The 20,850-nt window shown below is 41.6% G+C and overlaps 1 protein-coding gene across 8 annotated transcripts in view; it reads left to right on the forward strand.

Moving 5' to 3' along the window:
- The window catches only part of LOC147109494 (ryanodine receptor 3-like), a 506,629-nt gene that overhangs the window by 215,856 nt on the left and 269,923 nt on the right, over window positions 1-20,850 (forward strand). For all 8 annotated transcript variants that reach the window (XM_086003490.1, XM_086003491.1, XM_086003492.1 and 5 more), the window contains 8 exons: window positions 409-623; window positions 2,143-2,212; window positions 4,311-4,471; window positions 6,177-6,342; window positions 7,254-7,340; window positions 10,395-10,621; window positions 14,006-14,813; window positions 18,870-19,070. In XM_086003490.1, the coding sequence (XP_085859616.1) occupies window positions 409-623; window positions 2,143-2,212; window positions 4,311-4,471; window positions 6,177-6,342; window positions 7,254-7,340; window positions 10,395-10,621; window positions 14,006-14,813; window positions 18,870-19,070 (1,935 nt within the window). The remainder of the gene's footprint in view (window positions 1-408; window positions 624-2,142; window positions 2,213-4,310; window positions 4,472-6,176; window positions 6,343-7,253; window positions 7,341-10,394; window positions 10,622-14,005; window positions 14,814-18,869; window positions 19,071-20,850) is intronic.

Genomic DNA, 20,850 nt, shown 5'->3' on the forward strand with positions numbered 1-20,850 from the left:
CAGGAAATAGAAGAAAAAAATGATAATGAGGTTCTGCCATTAAATTCAGCATGAGCGCCGCATCCCCAGCCTTGCAGGGATTTTCGGCCTGCTCTGCGCACTCCCCACCTTCCTGTAAATATCATCCATGGTGACCCGATTACCAATTTCTGATGTTATCATTGGTAATTGTGAAGCAAAAGCAAATCAAACTCTCAGTGCACTGCACAAAGAGTAAATTAAATCTAATCCGCGTTGAAGATAGCATTCGCTATTAATATTGTAGCCATCACTTTTTAATTGTCAATTTAGTCATATAATTTGACACATTCATCACTTGTTTATATAAATACTAATAAAACTTTTATGTGGCATCTTTGTGATACAGAAACTGTACATGCATAACTAAAATTAGAATCCAATTTATAGGTAACCAGGATTGATGGGACTGTAGACAGCCCACCCTGTTTAAAAGTCACCCATAAAACCTTTGGCACTCAGAACTGCATTACTGAAATGACATACTACCGTTTGAGTATGCCTGTTGAGTTCCATTCAACATATAAACATGATGGCATTTCACATATGGCTCATGATGATGGACTTCACAATGCGGAAACGTTGTTAGGAAAGACTAAACTAAGGTCAGTTTACCTCGGTTGTTTGATTGTATTGTCTTGTTAGATGAACAAGTAGACTTTCCAATATATATGTATGCACAAATAGTTGTGATATAGGAATTAACCCCAGACTTTTAATGGGAGCTCATCTTGTAAAAGAAAAATACTTGCATTTATATCAAATCCTCTGGATGTCCCAGTGGATTGCTTTTAGAAACATAGAAGATAGGAGCAGGAGCAGGCCATTCGGCCCCTCGAGTCTGTTCCGCCATTCATAAGATCATGGCTGATCATCCAAATTCAGTACCCTGTCCCTGCTTTCTCCCCATATCCCTTGATCACTTTAGCCTTAAGAAATATATCTAACTCCTTCTTGAATATATTTAATAAGTTGGCCTCAACTGCCTTCTGTGGTAGAGAATTCCACAGGTTCACCACTCTCTGGGTGAAGAAATTCCTCCTCCATCTCAGTCCTAAATGGCTTACCCCTTATCCTTAGACTGTGACCCCTGGTTCTGGACTCCCCCGCCATCGGGAACATCCTTCCTGCATCTAGTCTGTCTAGTCCTGTTAGAATTTTATAAGTTTCTTGTGTAGGCAAATGCAGCAGCCAATTTTGCACACAGCAAGATTGCCGAACAACAAATGACTGAACGACCAGATTATCTGTTTCTTTGGCAGTGTTGGTTGAAGGAGAAATGTTGACCAGGACCCCAGGAGACCTCCCTGTTCTTCTTCAAGCAGTCCCATGAGATTTAAATCCACATGAGCTGACAGATAGTGCCTCGGTTTAAGTCAGTGGAAAAGAAAATTGGGCGGGGGGTATAATGGGTGGCAGATCCGCTACTGCCCATGTCTACCCGCGCCAAAGTTGAATCTCACGCCCAGAGCCTTCAACAATGCAAATCTCCCTCGGTACTGCACAGATGTGCCAGCCTAAATGTCGTGCTTAAGCCTGTAGTGGGGCTTATGCCCACAACTTTCTGACTCAGAAGTAAAATACTGTCATCTGAGTCAAGCTGACAGTCACAGACATTCAATATTGCTTATGATAAATTTATTTGAACCAACTAATCTAATTGTGCTAGTATTCAATCACACACAGGTTCCTTCATCAAATGAACAATTGATCGTCGAATAAAGTGTCGCCTTATTTTAAATGAGTTACTGCCTCCATTAAAATAGCAAACAAAGGAATTTTATGGAAATAAGTGTTTGTAATTTCAAAGCCCTGTGTATTTTAGAAATGAAAAAACAAGTGCATGGGGTGCAAAATCAATGTGCGTTTCTTTTAAACAAAATTAACAGCCGCAATATTCTGCATTTTTGGATAAATTAAAACTCACCTTTTTTTGTTGAAAATGAATATTTTTAATCCTCGTCTTGTGATTCATCTAAAATTTTGTTAACAATTTGTTTACAATAAGACCCTTGTACCTTTCGCTCTTAATTAGGGAGCGAATTTCTGGATTGAATTTCTTTGAATAATCTCTGGCTCCATTAAAATTACAAAATCTATTGACAAAACTTTTTTTGCTCTTAGGGGTGCAAAACTGACTCGTGATTTACCTGGAGGTAGAGATGACCGAGAGGCTGTTAAAAAATCTACAATGGTAACGTGAAAAGCAACAAAAAGTCAGCTGTTTCTGTCTTAAGTTATGTATGATAATAGAATCTTAAGAAATCATGCAATTAGCATTTACTGAGTACTTGAGAATGGCATGTAACACATCTACATGTGAAAATACAAAGAAAGTCCACTTCTTAATTTCAAGAAAGTGTATTTTTACGGTTTGATGAAGCCCAAGAAAGAGACTTGAATCCTGAGTACATGGAACAGATTTGAGTCCAATCTCAGTTGATATTCAGATTTCAGTGGACTCATTGAATGTATTCTGCCTGTGCTTTCTTGAGACAGTTTAATTGATCTTCAGACAAAACTTGAGTCTAGCGATTCGATGATGCCACAAACGGACACCTGAGCATCCAATAAGGCAGCTGACGTGCAAACACGCATGCTGCGCCAGAAGTGCACTCCTGCCATATAAAGGATTCTGCATAGTGTCCAGTGCTCTTGCCTGAAACAGATGTTGGCTCCACAATAAATTCATGGGCTGCTGCCAGCCACCGCTTGCCCCTCCAGATTGCCCCCCCCTGCACCAACTCTGCTTAGCCAGCGTTCAAGCAGGTCGATATTGGTGCCCCTTAGGACCAACGAGCTGCCTCTGGAGATATGACTGGCGCCTGTAGTCCACTGGTAATAAACCAATGAGGCAGGCTAACCAATTCCCATGGTCCTGCCACCGACCTCATTAGGCGCATACAGCGTGTGCTGCACCAGAATAACACCCCCATTTGGGCATGATTCAATTTCTAAGCCTTGGACTCCTGAGTACCAGGTACAGGAACATAGGAACAGGAGTAGACCATTCATCTCCTCGAGCCTGTTCCGCCATTCAATCAGATCATGACTGATCTCCACTTCAACTCCACTTACCCGCCATTGATCCATATCCCTTGATGCCCTAAACTAACAAAATCTATTGATCTCAGTCTTGAGCATTTCCACTACCCTTTGTGTGAAAACGTGTCTCTTGATTTCACTCCTGAAAGGCCTTGCGCTAATTTTAAGATTGTTCCACCTTGTTCTGGATTCCCCCGCCAGAGGAAATAGTTTCTCTGTATCTACCCTTTTGAATTATTTTGACATTTTAAACTCCTTGATTAAATCACCCCACAACCTTCTATACTCAAGGAAATACAAGCCAAGTTTATACAACCTGTCCTCAAAATTTACCTCTTTAAGCCCTTTATTATTCTGGTGAATCTGCACTGCACCCCTTCCAAGACCAATATATCCTTCCTGAGATGTGGTACCCAGACTGAATGCAGTTCTCCAGATGGGGTCTGACCAAGGCGCTCCATACAACTGTGGCACAACTTCCTCCTCTTTGTATTCCAGTCCCCTTGAGATAAAGGCCAACATTCCATTAGCCTTTTTGATTAATTTGTGTACTGTGCAATGCTTTTAGTGATGTGTACCTGGACACCCAAATGCCTTTGCTCCTCCACAGTTCCTAGTCTCTCGACATTAAGAAAATACTCCAATTTGTCTTTCTTGGATCCAAAATGGATGACTTCACACTTCCCCACATTGAACTCCATTTGCCGCCATTTTACCCACACACTTAATCTGTCAGTGTCCCTTTTTAACTTCCTGCTCCCACCTACACAACTTACTGTGCCTCCTAACTTGGTGTCATCTGCAAACTTGGATATACAACTCTCTATTCCTTCTTCCAAGTCATTGATATATATGGTGAGTCCCAGCCTCAGCTAACATTCAGACTTCACTGTATTAAAATGTGATAACAGGTGGCAGCAACTGGAGATCCAAAAACGAGGAAATAATAGGAGGGCAATGCCATTTTGTTTATATGTATGCATAACAGCTAGAATTGTGTTTTTATACCATTAAAAAAAAATCAAATGTTTTGCCATCGAGTATAATCTTCTGGTTGATAAGGTAGCTATAACTCTGAAAGGTTAAAACTAAAATGATGCATAGTCTCCAGTCACTGAAATTACATCAGTAGATTGTAGCATTTGTGACACATCTCAAAAATACTGCTCACACATGTTTCCACATAATAAAACGATTCTTACAATGACTTTGCTAAATTGTGCTCCTCCTGTCTCTTTGCTCTGCAGTATTATTACGCGGTGAGGATATTTGCAGGACAAGATCCATCTTTTGTGTGGATTGGCTGGGTGACCCCTGATTACCATTACTACGGCAAATCATTTGACTTGAATAAAAATCGGACTGTCACTGTTACTCTGGGTGATGAGAAAGGCAGAGTTCATGAAAGGTAGGCCTTACAATGAGTCCTTCCTGTAATGCATGATCATTATTACACATTTTATGTGAAATATATGTGTGCAATGCAAAAAGTCTACGTAAATCTGCAGTGAATTACAGCTTTATTTGCAGTATGTGCTGAATTGCAGAATCTACTTTACAAAAAATATAAATCTTAATGTCTCAGAAATTTCAGATTTTTCTTCTTACCTTTAAAAAATAGTGATTGAGAATTATCCTCCTTGAGAAGCCTTAACTAGAATTGTTCTTGAGTTGGGTTTCAGCATCAAAATTGTCATCCAGGAATGGGAAATTGGCTGCTCCCCACACAACTCAATCTGTAATGTTATTTGACCATGAATTTGTGTGTCTCCATTGGGCCAGTAATTCCTGTCCCAACGCGTGAGTACGGTCGGGGTACTCACGCGTCTGGCCGGAGGAAATGCCGGTTTTCAGCATGCACAGTGCATGCGGGGAAAACCGGCATTTCCTGTCCTCTGAACGAAGGGGTTCAGGGGCAGAACGCGCGCGACTGCACAGGCAGCGCGTGCGCAGTAAAATTCCTTTTTTTTTTCCAAAGTTGCGCGCGTGTAAAGGCCTCCGGTCTTTACGCATGGAAAAACAAGACGTAAGTGTTTAGTTTTTCAGGTAAGTGGGCTTTTAGTACAATGTAGAAATTTTTTTTCCACAGGTTTGTTATTTTTAAAGAATTTACAGGATTGTAAGTTTAGTTTTAGACCCTATTTTTTAAAAATTTATTTTTTTCAAAAAATTGATTAATTGTTTAAAACATTTTTTTAAACTTATTTATAGTTATTATAATCAGTGGGATGTTTTTTAAAATTTTATTTAAAGTTAAAGTAGTGTTTTGGCAGCCCATACTTTTCATGAGTTTGACAGCTCTTACTGTCAAACTCATGAATGAGTTTCCCCTCCCCTGATTGGCTGCACAGTGCTCACCTGATCCCAGCCGGCACATCGCACTAACTATGCCACTGGATCAGGTTAGCACAGTGCGCCGACAGCTGAACCGGGCCTGTGAGAGGAAATGCAAGCAGGCCCGGGCTTCAGATGTCGGCGCGCAGGGTGAGTGCAGATCGGGGGCTTGCATGCGCGGCAAGCCCCCGATCTAATTTCAGGGCCATTTCCAAGCATTTGTTTAACTCTTAAGTGTAAAAATATTTCCATCACAATACTGTTTAATCTAATGATTATTCGACAACGAATGCCATCTAACATACACTATTACGGCATGTTCTTCAACGGTTGCATTGTATTGACCATTGAGTTATCATCCAGGATTTGATGATTTTAACTATGGATCATGTCTGGCCTAAGAATTAAGAACTTGACACAATTTTTTTGCAATATTTAAAGCTTCCCAGCTGGTCTTTGCAATTCCAATAATTTGTGGGATATCTGTTATATTAGAATGCAGAGAACACACTTTTTTGGAACTGAGTCAAATTCCATTATTTTATCCTTTTTTTTATATAGTGAAATATCTACATGAAGAACAGTGATCACTAAGCAGGAAATAAGGGCATCAAGGGATATGGCAATAGGGCCGGTGAGGCAGAAGATCAGCCATGATCTCATTGAATGGCAGAGCAGGCTCGAAGGGCCGAATGGCCTACTCCTCCTGTTTCTTATGTTCTTAAGTTCTTGGTAATGAAATTCTAAAATCTGTTTCTCTCATCTGTTATCCTTTGTAGTGTCAAGCGCTGCAATTGTTACATGGTTTGGGGAGGCGACATTGTCGGCAGCTCAAAGGGATCAAGCAGCAGTAGTGCTGACATTGAAATTGGTTGTTTCATTGATCTAGCAACAGGCCGGTTAACATTCACAGCAAATGGAAAAGATCTCAGTACCCATTACCAGGTAAAATGTTGAGTTTCAGAAATTCCATCTGCCTTACAGTACTTCAAAAATCTGGTTAAAGTCTATACAGTTCTTTGTTTTCTGCTAACAGGGGAACATACTGAAACATATTATGCTTAAAAATGTTTATTAAAAATGCTTAAGTTTATTAAATATAATACCAATACATGGGTATGTTAAAACTGAAAGTAGGAGCTAAAAATTGCCATCTGACCCATCCTGTTACCATATTTAAGCCATGTACAGAACCTGGTCAGAATATTTTCTTCTCCCTCCTGCCTTGGTATCAAGTCTACATTCGTCCACTGCCTGTTGAAAAGGAATCTATCTATTTTTCTTGTACTTTTTCAACCAAATCCACATTCACTGCATTTTTGGTTAATAATACTTGGAGGAAGTAGGTGTCCAGTCAGTCATGCTAGTGTAACCATGCTTATTTTTGGTCACTCTGATTAAAATTCCCTGTACCATAACTAAGGTTATTTAACAAGAAGGCCAAAAGTTTAAAAAAGCTCACAATCACTTTCAATGCTAGCTGTAACCTATGATTCAGATTTCAGATGTGCTTTAGCTCCCTCTAACCTGCCACAAAAGTATGCTTAAACCCTAATCTCAGAAGGGTAACCCAGCTGCACCACATTGACACTTTTCATCCAGTCATTCTGATCCAGACTGCTTAATTATAGTTAGATTGTCAATTTGGAATCACTTTCATTAGGAACTGAGTTGTGATTATCGAAGATCTTTTCACTTACTACACTCTACACCCATCAGAGGGGAGAATTCACCTACTATGTTTAGACAAAACATCACCCTGTCCCTCTTAATTTATTTTGGGTTTTTTTCCGATCTGAGCATGTTTAAGGATTATACAAAAATAACCTATTCTTTTATACATGACTTTTTTTCAGATTGAACCAAGCAGCAAGTTATTCCCAGCTGTCTTTATGCAGGCCACGAGTCCAAACCTGATCCAGTTTGAACTTGGAAAATTAAAGGTATATGTTTTAAAATCTATTGCTCTAATGTATAAATAGGCCATGAGTTTCTGCCTGTCTGAATTGAACAGAACAGGAAGATCCTAATGAAGAGAGGATTGGTAAAGTGACTCCTAGAATATAAACTTTCACTCCAGCTCCGGGAACAATAAAGCACCTACCTGTAAACGACAGAGCGCAGTTCCATTTGGCAAGTCAGTGTAAAACTAATGTTGGGGTTGCTTTTATAGAATCCCAATTGCTGTATTTAATGGTACAAGATAAAAGATTTGCCAGAGAGATCAGCTGCCACAAGACCTGGACTGGTTGCACAAGTGTATCTGCAGGTCCCGGCACACCTAACAGGCAATGATCAAGGGCAGTGACTCCATAGGCTTGGCACAGCTGTACCATCTGCTGCAAGGAGACCTGCAGTGAAACCCCACCATAGGGACATGTAGCATAGCAATAACCTGTTGTCTACAGATATAGTAAGCAAGTGGGTAGTGCATTGTTGAGAAGAGCCAGTACTTTTATCTCCCTTTCCACCAGAATAGAAATGGGACCATGATGCCGCTGTGCAATTTCACTGCGTTGTTGGGCATTCCAAAGTACAGGGGAACATTAATAACATCCATGCAGCCACCTGGCAGCACATTCCTGCTGTTCTTGACCTTGCCATTAATATTCGCGCCACACAAAAGCCCGGCAATTACTATCTCCAACAAAAGAGTCTAACCACCTCGCCTTGACATTCAACGGCATTACCATTGTTGAATCCCCCACTATCAACATCCTGGGGGGTCACCATTGACCAGAAACTTAACTGGAGCAGCCACATAAATACTGTGGCTACAAGAGCAGGTCAGAGGCTGGGTATTCTGCAGCAAGTGACTCGCCTCCTGACTCCCCAAAACCTTTCCATCATCTACAAGGCACCAGTCAGGAGTGCAATGGAATACTCTCCACTTGCCTGGATGAGTGCAGTGCCAACAACACTCAAGAAGCTCGACAATTTCCAGGACAAAGCAGCCCACTTGATTGGCACCCCATCCACCAGCTTAAAATTCATTCCCTCCATCACTGGCACACCGTGTCTGCAGTGTGTACCATCTACAAGATGCAGTGCAGCAACTCGCCAAGGCTTCTTCAACAGCACCTCCCAAACCCACGACCTCTACTACCTAGAAGGACAAGGGCAGCAGCTGCATGGGAACACTGTTAGAAATAGCTAAGTTACGGCTATGTCTGGTCACTTTAAATAATATGGTGGGTATATTGTGTTTAATCAGAGTTTAAGACGGAATATAACACATTAGTTATACAGCAAAAACATACAACTGTGACAAGATTGGAGGCAAGTTACTGATTTGGATAGAGAACTGGTTGGCAGACAGGAAGCAAAGAGTTGGAATAAACGGGTCTTTTTCCGAGTGGCAGGCAGTGACTAGTGGGGTATCGCAGGGATCGGTGCTAGGATCCCAGCTATTCACAATATATATTAATGATCTAGACGAGGGAACTAGATGTAATATCTCCAAGTTCGCAGACAACACAAAGCTGGGTGGGCGTGTGTGCTGTGAGGAAGATGCCGAGAAACTCCAGTATGATTTGGACAGGTTGGGTGATATGGCAGATGCAGTATAATGTGGATAAATGCGAGGTTATCCACTTTGGTGGCAAAAACAGGAAGGCAGATTATTATCTGAACGGCAATAGATTGGGAGAAGGGGAAGTGCAACGAGATCTGGGTGTCCTTGTGCACCAGTTGCTGAAGGTAAGCATGCAGGTGCAGCAGGCAGTTAAGAAGGCAAATGGTGTGTTGGCCTTCGTAGCGAAGGGTTCGAGTACAGGAACAAGGATGTCTTGCTGCAGTTGTACAGGACCTTGGTGAGACCACACCTTGAGTATTGTGTGCAGTTTTGGTCGCCTTATCTGAGGAAGGATGTTCTTGCCATGGAGGGAGTGCAGCGAAGATTCACCAGACTGATACCTGGGATGGCAGGAATGATGTATGAGGAGAGATTGGGTCGATTGGGCTTATACTCGCTGGAGTTTAGAAGAATGAGAGGGGATCTCATTGAAACTTTTAAAATTGTAACAGGACTAGACAGACTAGATGCAGGAAGGATGTTCCCGATGGCGGGGGAGTCCAGAACCAGGGGTCACAGTCTAAGGATAAGGGGTAAGCCATTTAGGACTGAGATGAGGAGGAATTTCTTCACCCAGAGAGTGGTGAACCTGTGGAATTCTCTACCACAGAAGGCAGTTGAGGCCAATTCATTAAATATATTCAAGAAGGAGTTAGATATATTTCTTAAGGCTAAAGGGATCAAGGGATATGGGGAGGAGGCAGGGACAGGGTACTGAGTTTGGATGATCAGCCATGATCTCATTGAGTGGCGGAGCAGGCTCGAGGGGCCGAATGGCCTACTCCTGCTCCTATCTTCTATGTTAAGAAGCTGATACCAATCCGATCGGACAGACGGTTGACACAGGTGAGCAATTCTCCTCTTCCTTTCGTCTCTGAGTACAAGCTCTCTCTTTCTCTCACTTTCTCTTCCATCTGTGAGTACAAGCTTTTGGGAGGTTACTTTTATTCTACTTTTAGGGGTGGGACTGAACCGGGATATTGACAAGACCTTTTGACCAATAGAAGTAACCCATAAACCTTAATATCCAATGGGACTTCTAGTTCTTTGTCTCAATTCTTGTGTCAAAACCCGCCCTAAAGATGTCTTACGATTTTGGCCACGTGTCTTTCCGTTTTTATTTTCCCAGGGTTTCCTTCCTGTGGAATTCATGCCTTATCTCTTTCGTCCGTATCCTTCTTTGATCTCGAGGCTCAACCAGAAACATGTTCGCTTCAGAGTGTTACCTCCGTTATGACGTCGCAAATGTTTACGTTAACTTCCCCAAACTTCCTTCTGTTATCTTCGCAAGCAGTTCTGTTAAACTAATAATCCTCCTACTTTTTCTCATAATATAAAGCAAATAATGTTGACTAACGGTTTAATTGTTACATTCACATTACTGTACATTAAAAGGCTTTTTATGATTCATCTTTTGGTACAGAATGCTATGCCTCTGTCTGCGGCTATATTTAAAAGTGAAGAAAAGAATCCTACTCCACAGTGTTTTCCTCGACTTGACGTACAGATGATCACTCCTGTTCAGTGGAGTAGAATGCCCAATAACTTCCTCGAGGCAGAGACAGCACGGATTAGCGATCACCATGGCTGGGTGGCGCAGATTCTTGAGCCAGTGCAAATGTTAGCACTGCATATTCCTGAGGAGAGTAGGTCAGTATATCTTGAAGTGCTGAAGTCCCCACCACTTATATCGTGCTCGCTTATCCCGCACAACTGCCTATATTGGGCAAATGGCGCTAACTATTTGCCATCACTATAGGCATCAATTATAAAGGTGCCACCAAAACTGTGTTAAGCACACCGGCTATTTCGTGCAGTTCAGTACTTAGTGACTTTTTAAAAGCCAATTTTTTTTAATGGCTGCATCCAATCAACATCTAACTTCACAACAGAAACAAGGCCGACAACGTGAATAGAACCCATACATTGTAGCAGAGGTTGACCTGATCTCACGTTAAATGTATCAGCTGATTGAAGCTGCCCAAAGTCTCCACTTTCCAACTGCCTCCCATAGTTGTTCACAATGAACACTGCGAGCAGCTTCAGGCAGCTGTTCGCTCTGTTAACAACGATAGGAGGCAGTCAGAAAGTGGAGACTCCGGGCAGCTTCAATTAGCTTTTATGTTTAACGTGAGATCAGGTCAACCTCTACTACAATGACTTGGTTCATTCAGAGCAAATTACCGTCCACCGCATATAATGGGCAAATCGCGTTAGCATGAACGTGCCCGCTCTATGTGGTGGGGATTTGTGCCATGGGTTTTCAGATGTTCTCTATTACCTGGTTCAAATCTGCATTGAAGTTGAAAATAAAATGCTTTTAGAAACAATAAAAAGTCATGTCAGTGTAGCTCAAAGATCAATTGCAGTTTATATATTTTACCAAAAACGCATTGCAGCTATAGAAACATAGAAAAATAGGAGCAGGAGTCGGCCATTCGGCCCTTCGAGCCTGCTCTGCCATTCAATATGATCATGGCTGATCCTCTATCTCAATACCATATTCCCACTCTCTCCCCATACTCCTTGACGCCTTTTGCGTCTAGAAATCTATCTATCTCCTTAAATATATTCGGTGACTTGGCCTCCACAGCCTTCTGTGGTAAAGAATTCCACAGGCTCACCACCCTCTGAGTGAAGAAATTTCTCCTCATCTCAGTCCTAAATGTCCTACCCCGTATCCTAAGACTGTGACCCCTTGTTCTAGAGCCCCCAGCCTGGGGAAACATCCTCCCTGCATCCAGTCTGTCTAGCCCTGTCAGAATTTTATACGTTTCAATGAGTTCCCCTCTCATTCATCTAAACTCTAGTGAATACAGGCCTAGTTGACCCAATCTCTCCTCATACGACAGTCCTGCCATCCCAGGAATCAGTCTGGTGAACCTTCGCTGCACTCCCTCTATGGCAAGTATATCCTTTCTTAGGTAAGGAGACCAAAACTGCACACACTACTCCAGGTGTGGTCTCACCAAGGCCCTGTATAACTGTGGTAAGACATCCTTGCTCCTGTACTCAAATCCTCTTGCAATGAAGGCAAACATACCATTTGCCTTCCTAACTGCTTGCTGCACCTGCATGTTTGCTTTCAGTGACTGGTGTACAAGGACATCCAGGTCCCTTTGTACATCAACATTTCCCAATCTCTCAACATTTAAATAATACTCTGCCTTTCTGTTTTTCCTACTGAAGTGGATAACCTCACGTTTATCCACGTTATACTGCATCTGCCATGTGTTTGCCCACTCACTCAACTTGTCTAAATCGCCTTGAAGCCCCTTTGCATCCTCCTCACAATTCACAATCCCACCTAGTTTTGTGTCGTCAGCAAACTTGGAAATATTACATTTGGTTCCCTCATCCAAATCATTGATATATATTGTGAATAGCTGGGGCACAAGCACTGATCTCTGTGGTACCCCACTAGTCACCGCCTGCCACCCTGAAAAAGACCCATTTATTCCTACTCTCTGTTTCCTGTCTGTTAACCAATTTTCAATCCATGCCAGTATATTACCCCCAGTCCCATGTGCTTTAGTTTTGCACACTAACCTCTTATGTGGGGGACTTCATCAAGGACCTTCTGAAAATCCAAATACACCACATCCACTGGTTCTCCCTTATCTATTCTACCAGTTACATCCTCAAAAAACTCCAGTAGGTTTATCAATCCCTTTCATAAATCCATGTTGACTTTGTCTAATTCCATTGATATTTTGTAAGTGTCCTGTTATCACATTCGTTATAATAGACTCTATCATTTTCCCTACTACTGATGTTAGGCTAACTGGTCTGTAGTTCCCTGTTTTCTCTCTCCTTTTTTAAATAGTAGGGTTACATTTACCACCCTCCAATCTGCAGGAACTGTTCCATAATCTATAGAATTTTGGAAGATGACAACCAATGCATCCACTATTTCCATGGCTACCTCTTTTTATATTCTGGGATGCAGATTATCAGGTCCTGGGGATTTATCAGCTTTCAGTCTCATTAATTTCTCCAACACTTTTTTTACTCATACTAATTTCCTTTAATTCCTCCTTCTCACTAGACCTTTGGTTCCTTAGCATTTCTGGGAAGTTATTTGTGTCCCCTTCCGTGAAGACAGAACCAAAGTATTTGTTTAATTGCTCAGCCATTTCCTTGTTCCCCATTATAAATTCTCCCGTTTCTGACTGTAAGGGACCTACATTTGTCTTCACTAATCTTTTTCATTTTACATACACTAAATCTACTCACATGGATAAATTGACCAATGGTTAAACATCCAAAAGTTGTGGTTCTTTCATGCCAATCTAATTTGGGTTGTAAGTTTATTAAATATTTGTAAATTAAAATTACATGTTAAAAAGATAGTAAAGAAATTTTCCTGGTAAACTTATGATTAGACCTCCCCTTTTCAAAATTACAAATATGAATTAGCTAGTTTATTTCTGGCTGCACCATATTATGCCAGTTACAAACAATAGATTTTTAAAGTACCTTCATTAAATTGATGAGAGAATGCACTTATTTATTCCAATGATTTATCCATGTTAATTAGAGTAGATAGCCTGCATGGTAATTCTGGCTTTTTTAACCAGAAAAATTTTGGACTATTCTTATTATTATACTTTGCTTTATTACCTTTGTTTACTAGTCACCAAAGTGAAAATTGGTGAGCTTCAAGAAGGGGGTCATTGCATTATTTCATATCCAGAAACATCACCAATTCCTTAATAATTAATAAAATAGATCATCTACAATAGGGAGGTCCCCACATTACTCTAAGTTCCTTTAAACCTTAGTTATCAGAAGAGCACCCCAAACCTCATCAATGTAACTTTACCCATTTACAAAATACTATATCCTCCTTGATTGTGTAGTTTAAAATGTTGTGATGTCTATTTTTTTGTTAACTAGGAAATTAATTACTAGAGCCCATTACAACCAGCTGGGATCGTTGAACTTTATCTTCTTCCTTTGGCTCACATGTTTCCAAAATGTATTTTATTTGTCTGCTAGACCATAATTTATTACCTTTATTGAACTTTTCAGGTGTTTAGATATTCTGGAGCTCGCTGAAAATCAAGACCTCATGAAGTTCCATTACCACACACTAAAACTCTACTGTGCTCTCTGCGCTGTGGGTAATAATCGTGTAGCCCATGCACTTTGCAGCCACATTGATCAATCTCAACTGCTGTATACAATAGAGAATAAATATCTGCCAGGTCTTCTACGCAGCGGATTCTATGATCTCCTCTTAAGTATTCACTTAGAATCAGCAAAAGAAGCCAGATTAATTATGAACAATGAATTCATCATTCCTGTAACTGATGAAACCAGGAGTATAACATTATTTCCAGTCAAAAATCGGGCATATGGACTTCCTGGAGTTGGACTCAGCACCTGCTTAAGACCTCGATTAAACTTTTCATTGCCATGTTGTATTAACACCAACGAGGATAGACACCAATATAGCCCAAAGTTTCCATTGGATATTCTTAAAGTCAAAGCAATTGAGATGCTCACAGAAGCTGTGACAGGCGGTGGACCGCACATTCGAGATTCTGTTGGAGGAAGCGTGGAGTTTCAACTTGTTCCTATTCTCAAGTTGATTAAAACTATGCTGATCATTGGCATATTTGATGATAATGATGTCCAAAAAATCCTGCTTCTGATTAACTCTGATTTGTTTGGTGAACACCAAGAGGAGACAGTGGAAGAGGACAAAACAGAAAAGGAGATGGTCACCAAAAATGAAGAAAAGGCTGTAGAGGCTGGTGAAGAAGCAACACAAGTAGCTCAGACACCTTTAAAAGGATTGCTGGAAAAGAGTTTGCCAGAGTCTGTTAAATTTCAGGTACAAAACTGTGCAGGAATCCAGTTCAATGCCATTTCCTCCACCATGTGGCAATTTTATGCAATTGCATATTTAATTTTAAATTGGACGACCTCCTGTCGCATTGATGGGAAGTTGGGGGAACAGCTATGCCCACGATAATTTATTACATAAAAATAAGTTGCCATTCACTACAATGGTCTTCCCTGAAAATTTAAGTTAAATGAAAGAAATGGCTATTTAATGGAACAGGATTGGTACAACATTTATTAATTGAATAAAAGCAGCAGTCATTTGATAATAATTGGATTGATCATTTAATTGAACAGGTTTACACAAATTTATAAATTTGATAGGGGAAACTCCATTTTATTAAATGCCCCCTAAGTGCATTAATTAAATACAAGAAGCAAATAGGATAGTCTTCAGCCAAAATTCATCAAACAAGAAGAAACAATTCAATGAAATAAAGTAGAAAATTTAACTGGGCTTTTCCAAATAAATAACAGTATATATAAATATAATAGAGGTGGACTATAATGTATTTAAATAATAGTAGTAAATTGTTTAGGACTGGTGCAAAATTTATTCAGGAATTAATTACAGTGGCTGTGAATAAACTGTAAACTATGACGGTGAATTGCAGTAGAAATTAATTAAATTGAGAAAAGGAGCAACAGGAGAAATGTGAGCGAGCCTGCACAAAGCAGGACAGAGAAGCACAGGGGAAATGTGAGCGAGCCTGCACAAAGCAGGACAGAGAAGCACAGGAGAAATGTGAGCGAGCCTGCACAAAGCAGGACAGAGAAGCACAGGAGAAATGTGAGCGAGCCTGCACAAAGCAGGACAGAGAAGCACAGGAGAAATGTGAGCGAGCCTGCACAAAACAGGACAGAGAAGCACAGGAGAAATGTGAGCGAGCCTGCACAAAGCAGGACAGAGAAGCACAGGAGAAATGTGAGCGAGCCTGCACAAAGCAGGACAGAGAAGCACAGGGCAAAGACAAGAGTGGCTGTAACCTAGAAATGGCAAAAGAAAGGCTGGACATGGTGAAGGAATGGCAGAGCCCAGAAGTTGTGACACAGAAGGCCAGGAGCTGCAAGGAAGGAAATGCTCAGCAGGTCAGTCAGCATCTGTGGAGAGAGAAACAGAGTTAACGTTTCAGGCCGCTGACCTTTTGTCAGAACTGGAAAAAGTTAAAGATGTAACAGATTTTAAGCAAGTGTAGGAGGAGGGGAGAAAAAAACAAAAGGGAAGGTCTGTGATAGGATGGAAGGCAGGAGAGATTAAATGGCAAAAGGTATGATAGTACAAGGCAAAAGGAGATGGTAATGGGTCAAGTAAAGAAACAAAAGGCAGGTCTAAAAGAGGTGTAAATGGGAATAGCAGAATTATCAATAGCTGCCATCTGAAAAAATTGGGGGCAGAGGTTATGGTCTGAAATTGTTGAACTCAGTGTTGAGTCTAGAAGGCTGTAAAGTGCCTAATCGAAAGATTACGTTGAGCTTCATTGGAACAGTGTCAGAGGCCGAGAGCAGAGAGGTCAGAGAGGGAGTAGAGCAGAGAATTAAAGTGACAGGCGAACCGGGGTCATGCTTGAGGACTGAATGGAGGTGTTCCACAAAGCAGTCACCCAATCTGTGTTTCATCTCCCCAATATAGAGCAGACTGCATCGTGAGCAGCGAATACAGTATACTAAATTGAAATAAGTACAAGTAAATCGCTGTTTCACCTGGAAGGGGTGTTTGGGGCCCTGGACAGTGGGAAGGGAGGAGGTAAAAGGGCAGGTGTTGCATCTCCTGTGCTTGCACGGGAAGGTGCCCTGGGAAGGGGAGGGGTGTTGGGGGTGATTGAGGAGTAGCCCAGGGTATTGCGGAGGGAGCGGTCGCTTCGGAATGCTGAAAGGGGAGGGGAGGGGAAGTGGAATCTTGCTTGAAGTGGTGCAAATGGTGGCGGATGATCTGTTGAATGCGAAGGCTGGTGGGGTGGAAGATGAGGACAAGGGGAACCTTGGTTTTGGGAGGGCCAGGAAGGGGTGAGAGCAGAAGTGTGGGAAATGGAACGGACACAGTCAAGAGTCCTGTCAACCACGGTAGAGGGGAAACCACGGTAGAGAGAAATCCTCGGTTGTGGAAAAAGGAAGACATATTGAAAGCACTAGTATGGAAGTTGGCATCGTCAGAGCAGATGCGACGGAGACTGAAAAACTGGGAGAATGGAATAGAATCCTTACAGGAAACGGGGTGGGAGGAAGTGTTTCTTTACTTGACCCATTACCATCTCCTTTTGCCTTGTACAATCATACCTTTTGTCTTTTAATCTCTCCTGCCTTACACCCGATCACAGACCTTCCCTATTGTTCTTTCCTTCCCTCCCCCCCCCCCTTTCCCTGATTCTGCACTTTCTTAAAACTTGTTGTATCTCTAACACTTCCAGTTCTGACGAAAGGTCATTGACCTAAACCGTTAACTCTGTTTCTCTCTCCACAGCTGCTGCCTGACCTGCTGAGTATTTCCAGCACTTTCTGTTTTTATTTCAGATTTCCAGCATCAGCAGTATTTTGCTTTTGTAGTAACTGCAAGGAAAGACTGGTTTGAGGGGGAAAAAATGGCTAGTACAGCCAAAGAAAGGACAGCGAATACCAGGAAGAGTGGAGAAAGGTTGGGAAAGCATACTATTAGCAGCAGGGCACTGGATGGAAGCTGGGTAGGACCAAGGACTTGTGGCAACAAAGGCAGAATGCTAGAGGCAAAACCAGCTGGGCCATAGAGCAGCCAAAGATATATACAGCTAAACATGAAAGAAAAGTATTTAAAATATAAAAACAAAACTTACCTGTGAAAATAGTGTTGAAAAAAATTGGTGGGCAGACCATGGATCCATTCGTGGTGGGAGACTTGCAACAACAGCTTTGTGCCATAGTGCCGCCTAGTAACCAGAGGCCTGAAACTGCAGTGAGACACAATCATAGAATCAGCACAGAAGAAGGCCTTTCGGCCCATCAAGCCTGCACCGGCTCTTTCCAAGAGAAATCCAGTTAGTCCCATTCCCCTGCTCTTTCCCCACAATTAATGCCATTATAAAACATTAACATGTTCTTGAGGGTTTTTTCCATTGTAAATGTCGGCATAAAAGGGTGACAGAATATCTATCCTGATCGCTATATAGTGGCACTGTGCTGAAAGTATATGTATGTGGTTATCGGGTGAGAAAGGTTTTGGGATTGGCTTTGATGCGCCCCTGATCAAATATCTTGCTGATACTTGCTGTCTCAACTCACGTGAAGAATGGCCACCTGGGGATTGGAGGGGAGAAAATTGGGAAAATAAACAGTGTCATAAAGGAGCAACTCTATCTATATGCAACATGCAAATTTAGCTTAGAAACTTCTAAAGTGATTAAAATAATCACATATGATTCCTATACAAAACATAGCAAAAACATACTGATTTTTTTAATGGAATGCATAAGAAATTCAGAAGCTTCTCCAATGGTTCAGCTGGTCAAGAATGTGAATAGCTACACCATACAGGCTAGAACGGCCCTAGGTTCGATATCCAGTCTGATCTTAGTCACAGAGACAGTAGAGGCACTACAATTGACCACACGGTCCAGATTAGAGATGGGAAAGTTGACCGTGGTTTCTCCTGATCACTATCGAGTGACACTTGGTGGGAGTGGGCATGTGTGAACTAGATGCATGTGGCAGTTTTATAGCTCATGAAACATTTAAGGCTCACTTGGGCAAGGTTACAGAAAGTGGCCGGCACCTGTGGAACCATATCCCAAGGAGTTGAACTATAATTACAAAGACTTAATCCACCACCGAAAGCTTGTCATGTATTTGTTTCAGTGTGCCCTGTTCGTGGGACAAACTACTGTACATTTGCTTTTACAAGACTTAAAAATAGATGCGGAACAAATTATGATTTTGTTTAATGCTAAACGGATGTTTGAGTGGCTCATAAATATATATATGTGTGTTTGCGTGTGTATATAATTGTAATTAAAATTATATTTGTTGTTTAGAGACAATAGGTCTTTTAGAAAAGAAGATAATTTGTTTTATTTTCCAGATGTGTGAACTGCTGCACTACTTCTGTGATTGTGAACTTCGACATCGAGTTGAAGCCATTGTTTCTTTCGCAGACAAGTTTGTTGCAAAGCTGCAAATGAACCAGAAGTTCCGATATGATGAACTTATGCTAGCCTTCGACATGTCTGCAGCCTTGACTGCCAAGAAGACCAGAGAGTTCCGTTCGCCGCCTCAAGAACAGGTGATGCCTATCATTTCTGTAAATGGATCAGGTGCATTTACACTGTGGCGCTCCCACCAATGGCATCCTTCACTTCAGTAGCAGTACTCTATAAAGTAAATGAGGATAGTGCTGTTGCCTCCAGAGAATCCAAGACCAGTCTTCCTCAGCTAATAGGAAGTTTCTGGTGCTCAGGAAGTTTTGAATTGAATCTTTCAGAATGCCACTTCCACAACAATACAAAGTATATGGCAGTTTAACCATTCATACTATCGAGCACAGTAAAGCCCTGGGTGTGAAGCTCCCCTCGGGAGGTCACCTCACCCCAGTTTCAATATGCACAGAGTGTTGTGGATTTTCCAGGGCAGGCAGTACCCACGGGAATTTGTGTGAAGTGCACCAGCAGGTACGCTCCACCGAAACGATATCTTCAGCACCCAAACTTCCTGTTGATCCGAATTACCATTTAGACGCAGTATTGGAACAGGGAGGAGGAAGTCCAGAGGCTGCCTGGGCCTTAAAGGGCAGCAGCAAAGTTAAAGGGGCAGGTAGAATTGCCTCATGGAACAGCCAGAAGGACGTAGAATTTTACAGGTAGTAGGGAAAGATTTTTTATCTTGACAGCGTCTGATAAATAGTGGTAAGTTTTAAAATTATTTTATGTGTATTTGAAGCTGTGATTTTCATATCCGTGGTCTTCATATTTATTTAAGGTTCCATCCCTTTTGAATGAGTTTGTGCTGCTGTGCCACTGCTAGGATGGCAAGAGCACCCTGGGTGGCAGTCTGCCTTGGAGGGAGCTGGTAAATGGGCAGTATTGTTGTGCCAAGCAGTAGGTGAAAGAACAAGGGCAACAACTGTATGTATGAAGAATGATGATATAGGAATAAGAGGAGGATGCTGGTCTGCTTATGAGGCTTTTTTAAATTATAGTTGTGGAGCAATTATTTGATGGGGGGGTGGGGGATTTATGCTCTGTGGTTAGGACATTTTTGATAGTGATTCAAGAGAGGTCCAGATGAATGACTTCAGCAGCTGTCAAGACGGCTTGTGTGTGCTTCCCCTTGTCCGCCTCCAAGTAAGTCATGTTGCAAAAGAGGGCGTCACAGCACTAAACACTGCCTAATTGTGAAAGGATTCTGAAACGATTACTGAAGCTGCAACATCATTTTGAATGCCAAAACTCAAAAGATAAACACCTTTCTTGATGATATCAACCTGTCCCTTTAAGAAAGGTAGCACCTAGATGGCAGCTCTGAAAGCACTGGCACTAGGTTTATGGGGTTGTCTGCTCCAGATCTGCATCCAAAGCTCCTATAGGAAATCTTTGTAAAGGCACCTGACATGAACTTGCATGTAATTTATTCTCCAAATAGATTCAGGTGGAGCAGCTGAAAAGCCATACATGAAATTTGGGGACAGAATGGATCAAAGAATTAGTGCCCAGTTTTCCAAATTATACGACCCATTGTTCAGGTGTTATTTGGGCTCTAACGCCTAGAAAAAAACATCCTTCTAACTCCCGCCTAAAACTACATGGAATTTGCTAACAAGGCTCCACTAATAATGCAATGTAACTCGCCAGTAGGAGCTATGTGAAAGCACTCCAGGTTAACTTATTCTCCAATTTATTCTCCTCTTCCCCATTCACTCTCAGTGGGGAAGTTGTCACTTGAGCCTTTATTCTCTGCTCTGCAGCTTTTCTTGATGACCCAAATGAGATTGAGGTCCTTGACAGCTTGCCAAGATTGGGAACTCACTACATAATGAATCACATTTGTGCACCTTTATCCCACTACAT

Source organism: Somniosus microcephalus, chromosome 12 (assembly GCF_052327205.1).
Source record: "Somniosus microcephalus isolate GS21.2 chromosome 12, FLI_Smic_1.0, whole genome shotgun sequence".
In the NCBI taxonomy this organism is placed as follows: domain Eukaryota; kingdom Metazoa; phylum Chordata; class Chondrichthyes; order Squaliformes; family Somniosidae; genus Somniosus; species Somniosus microcephalus.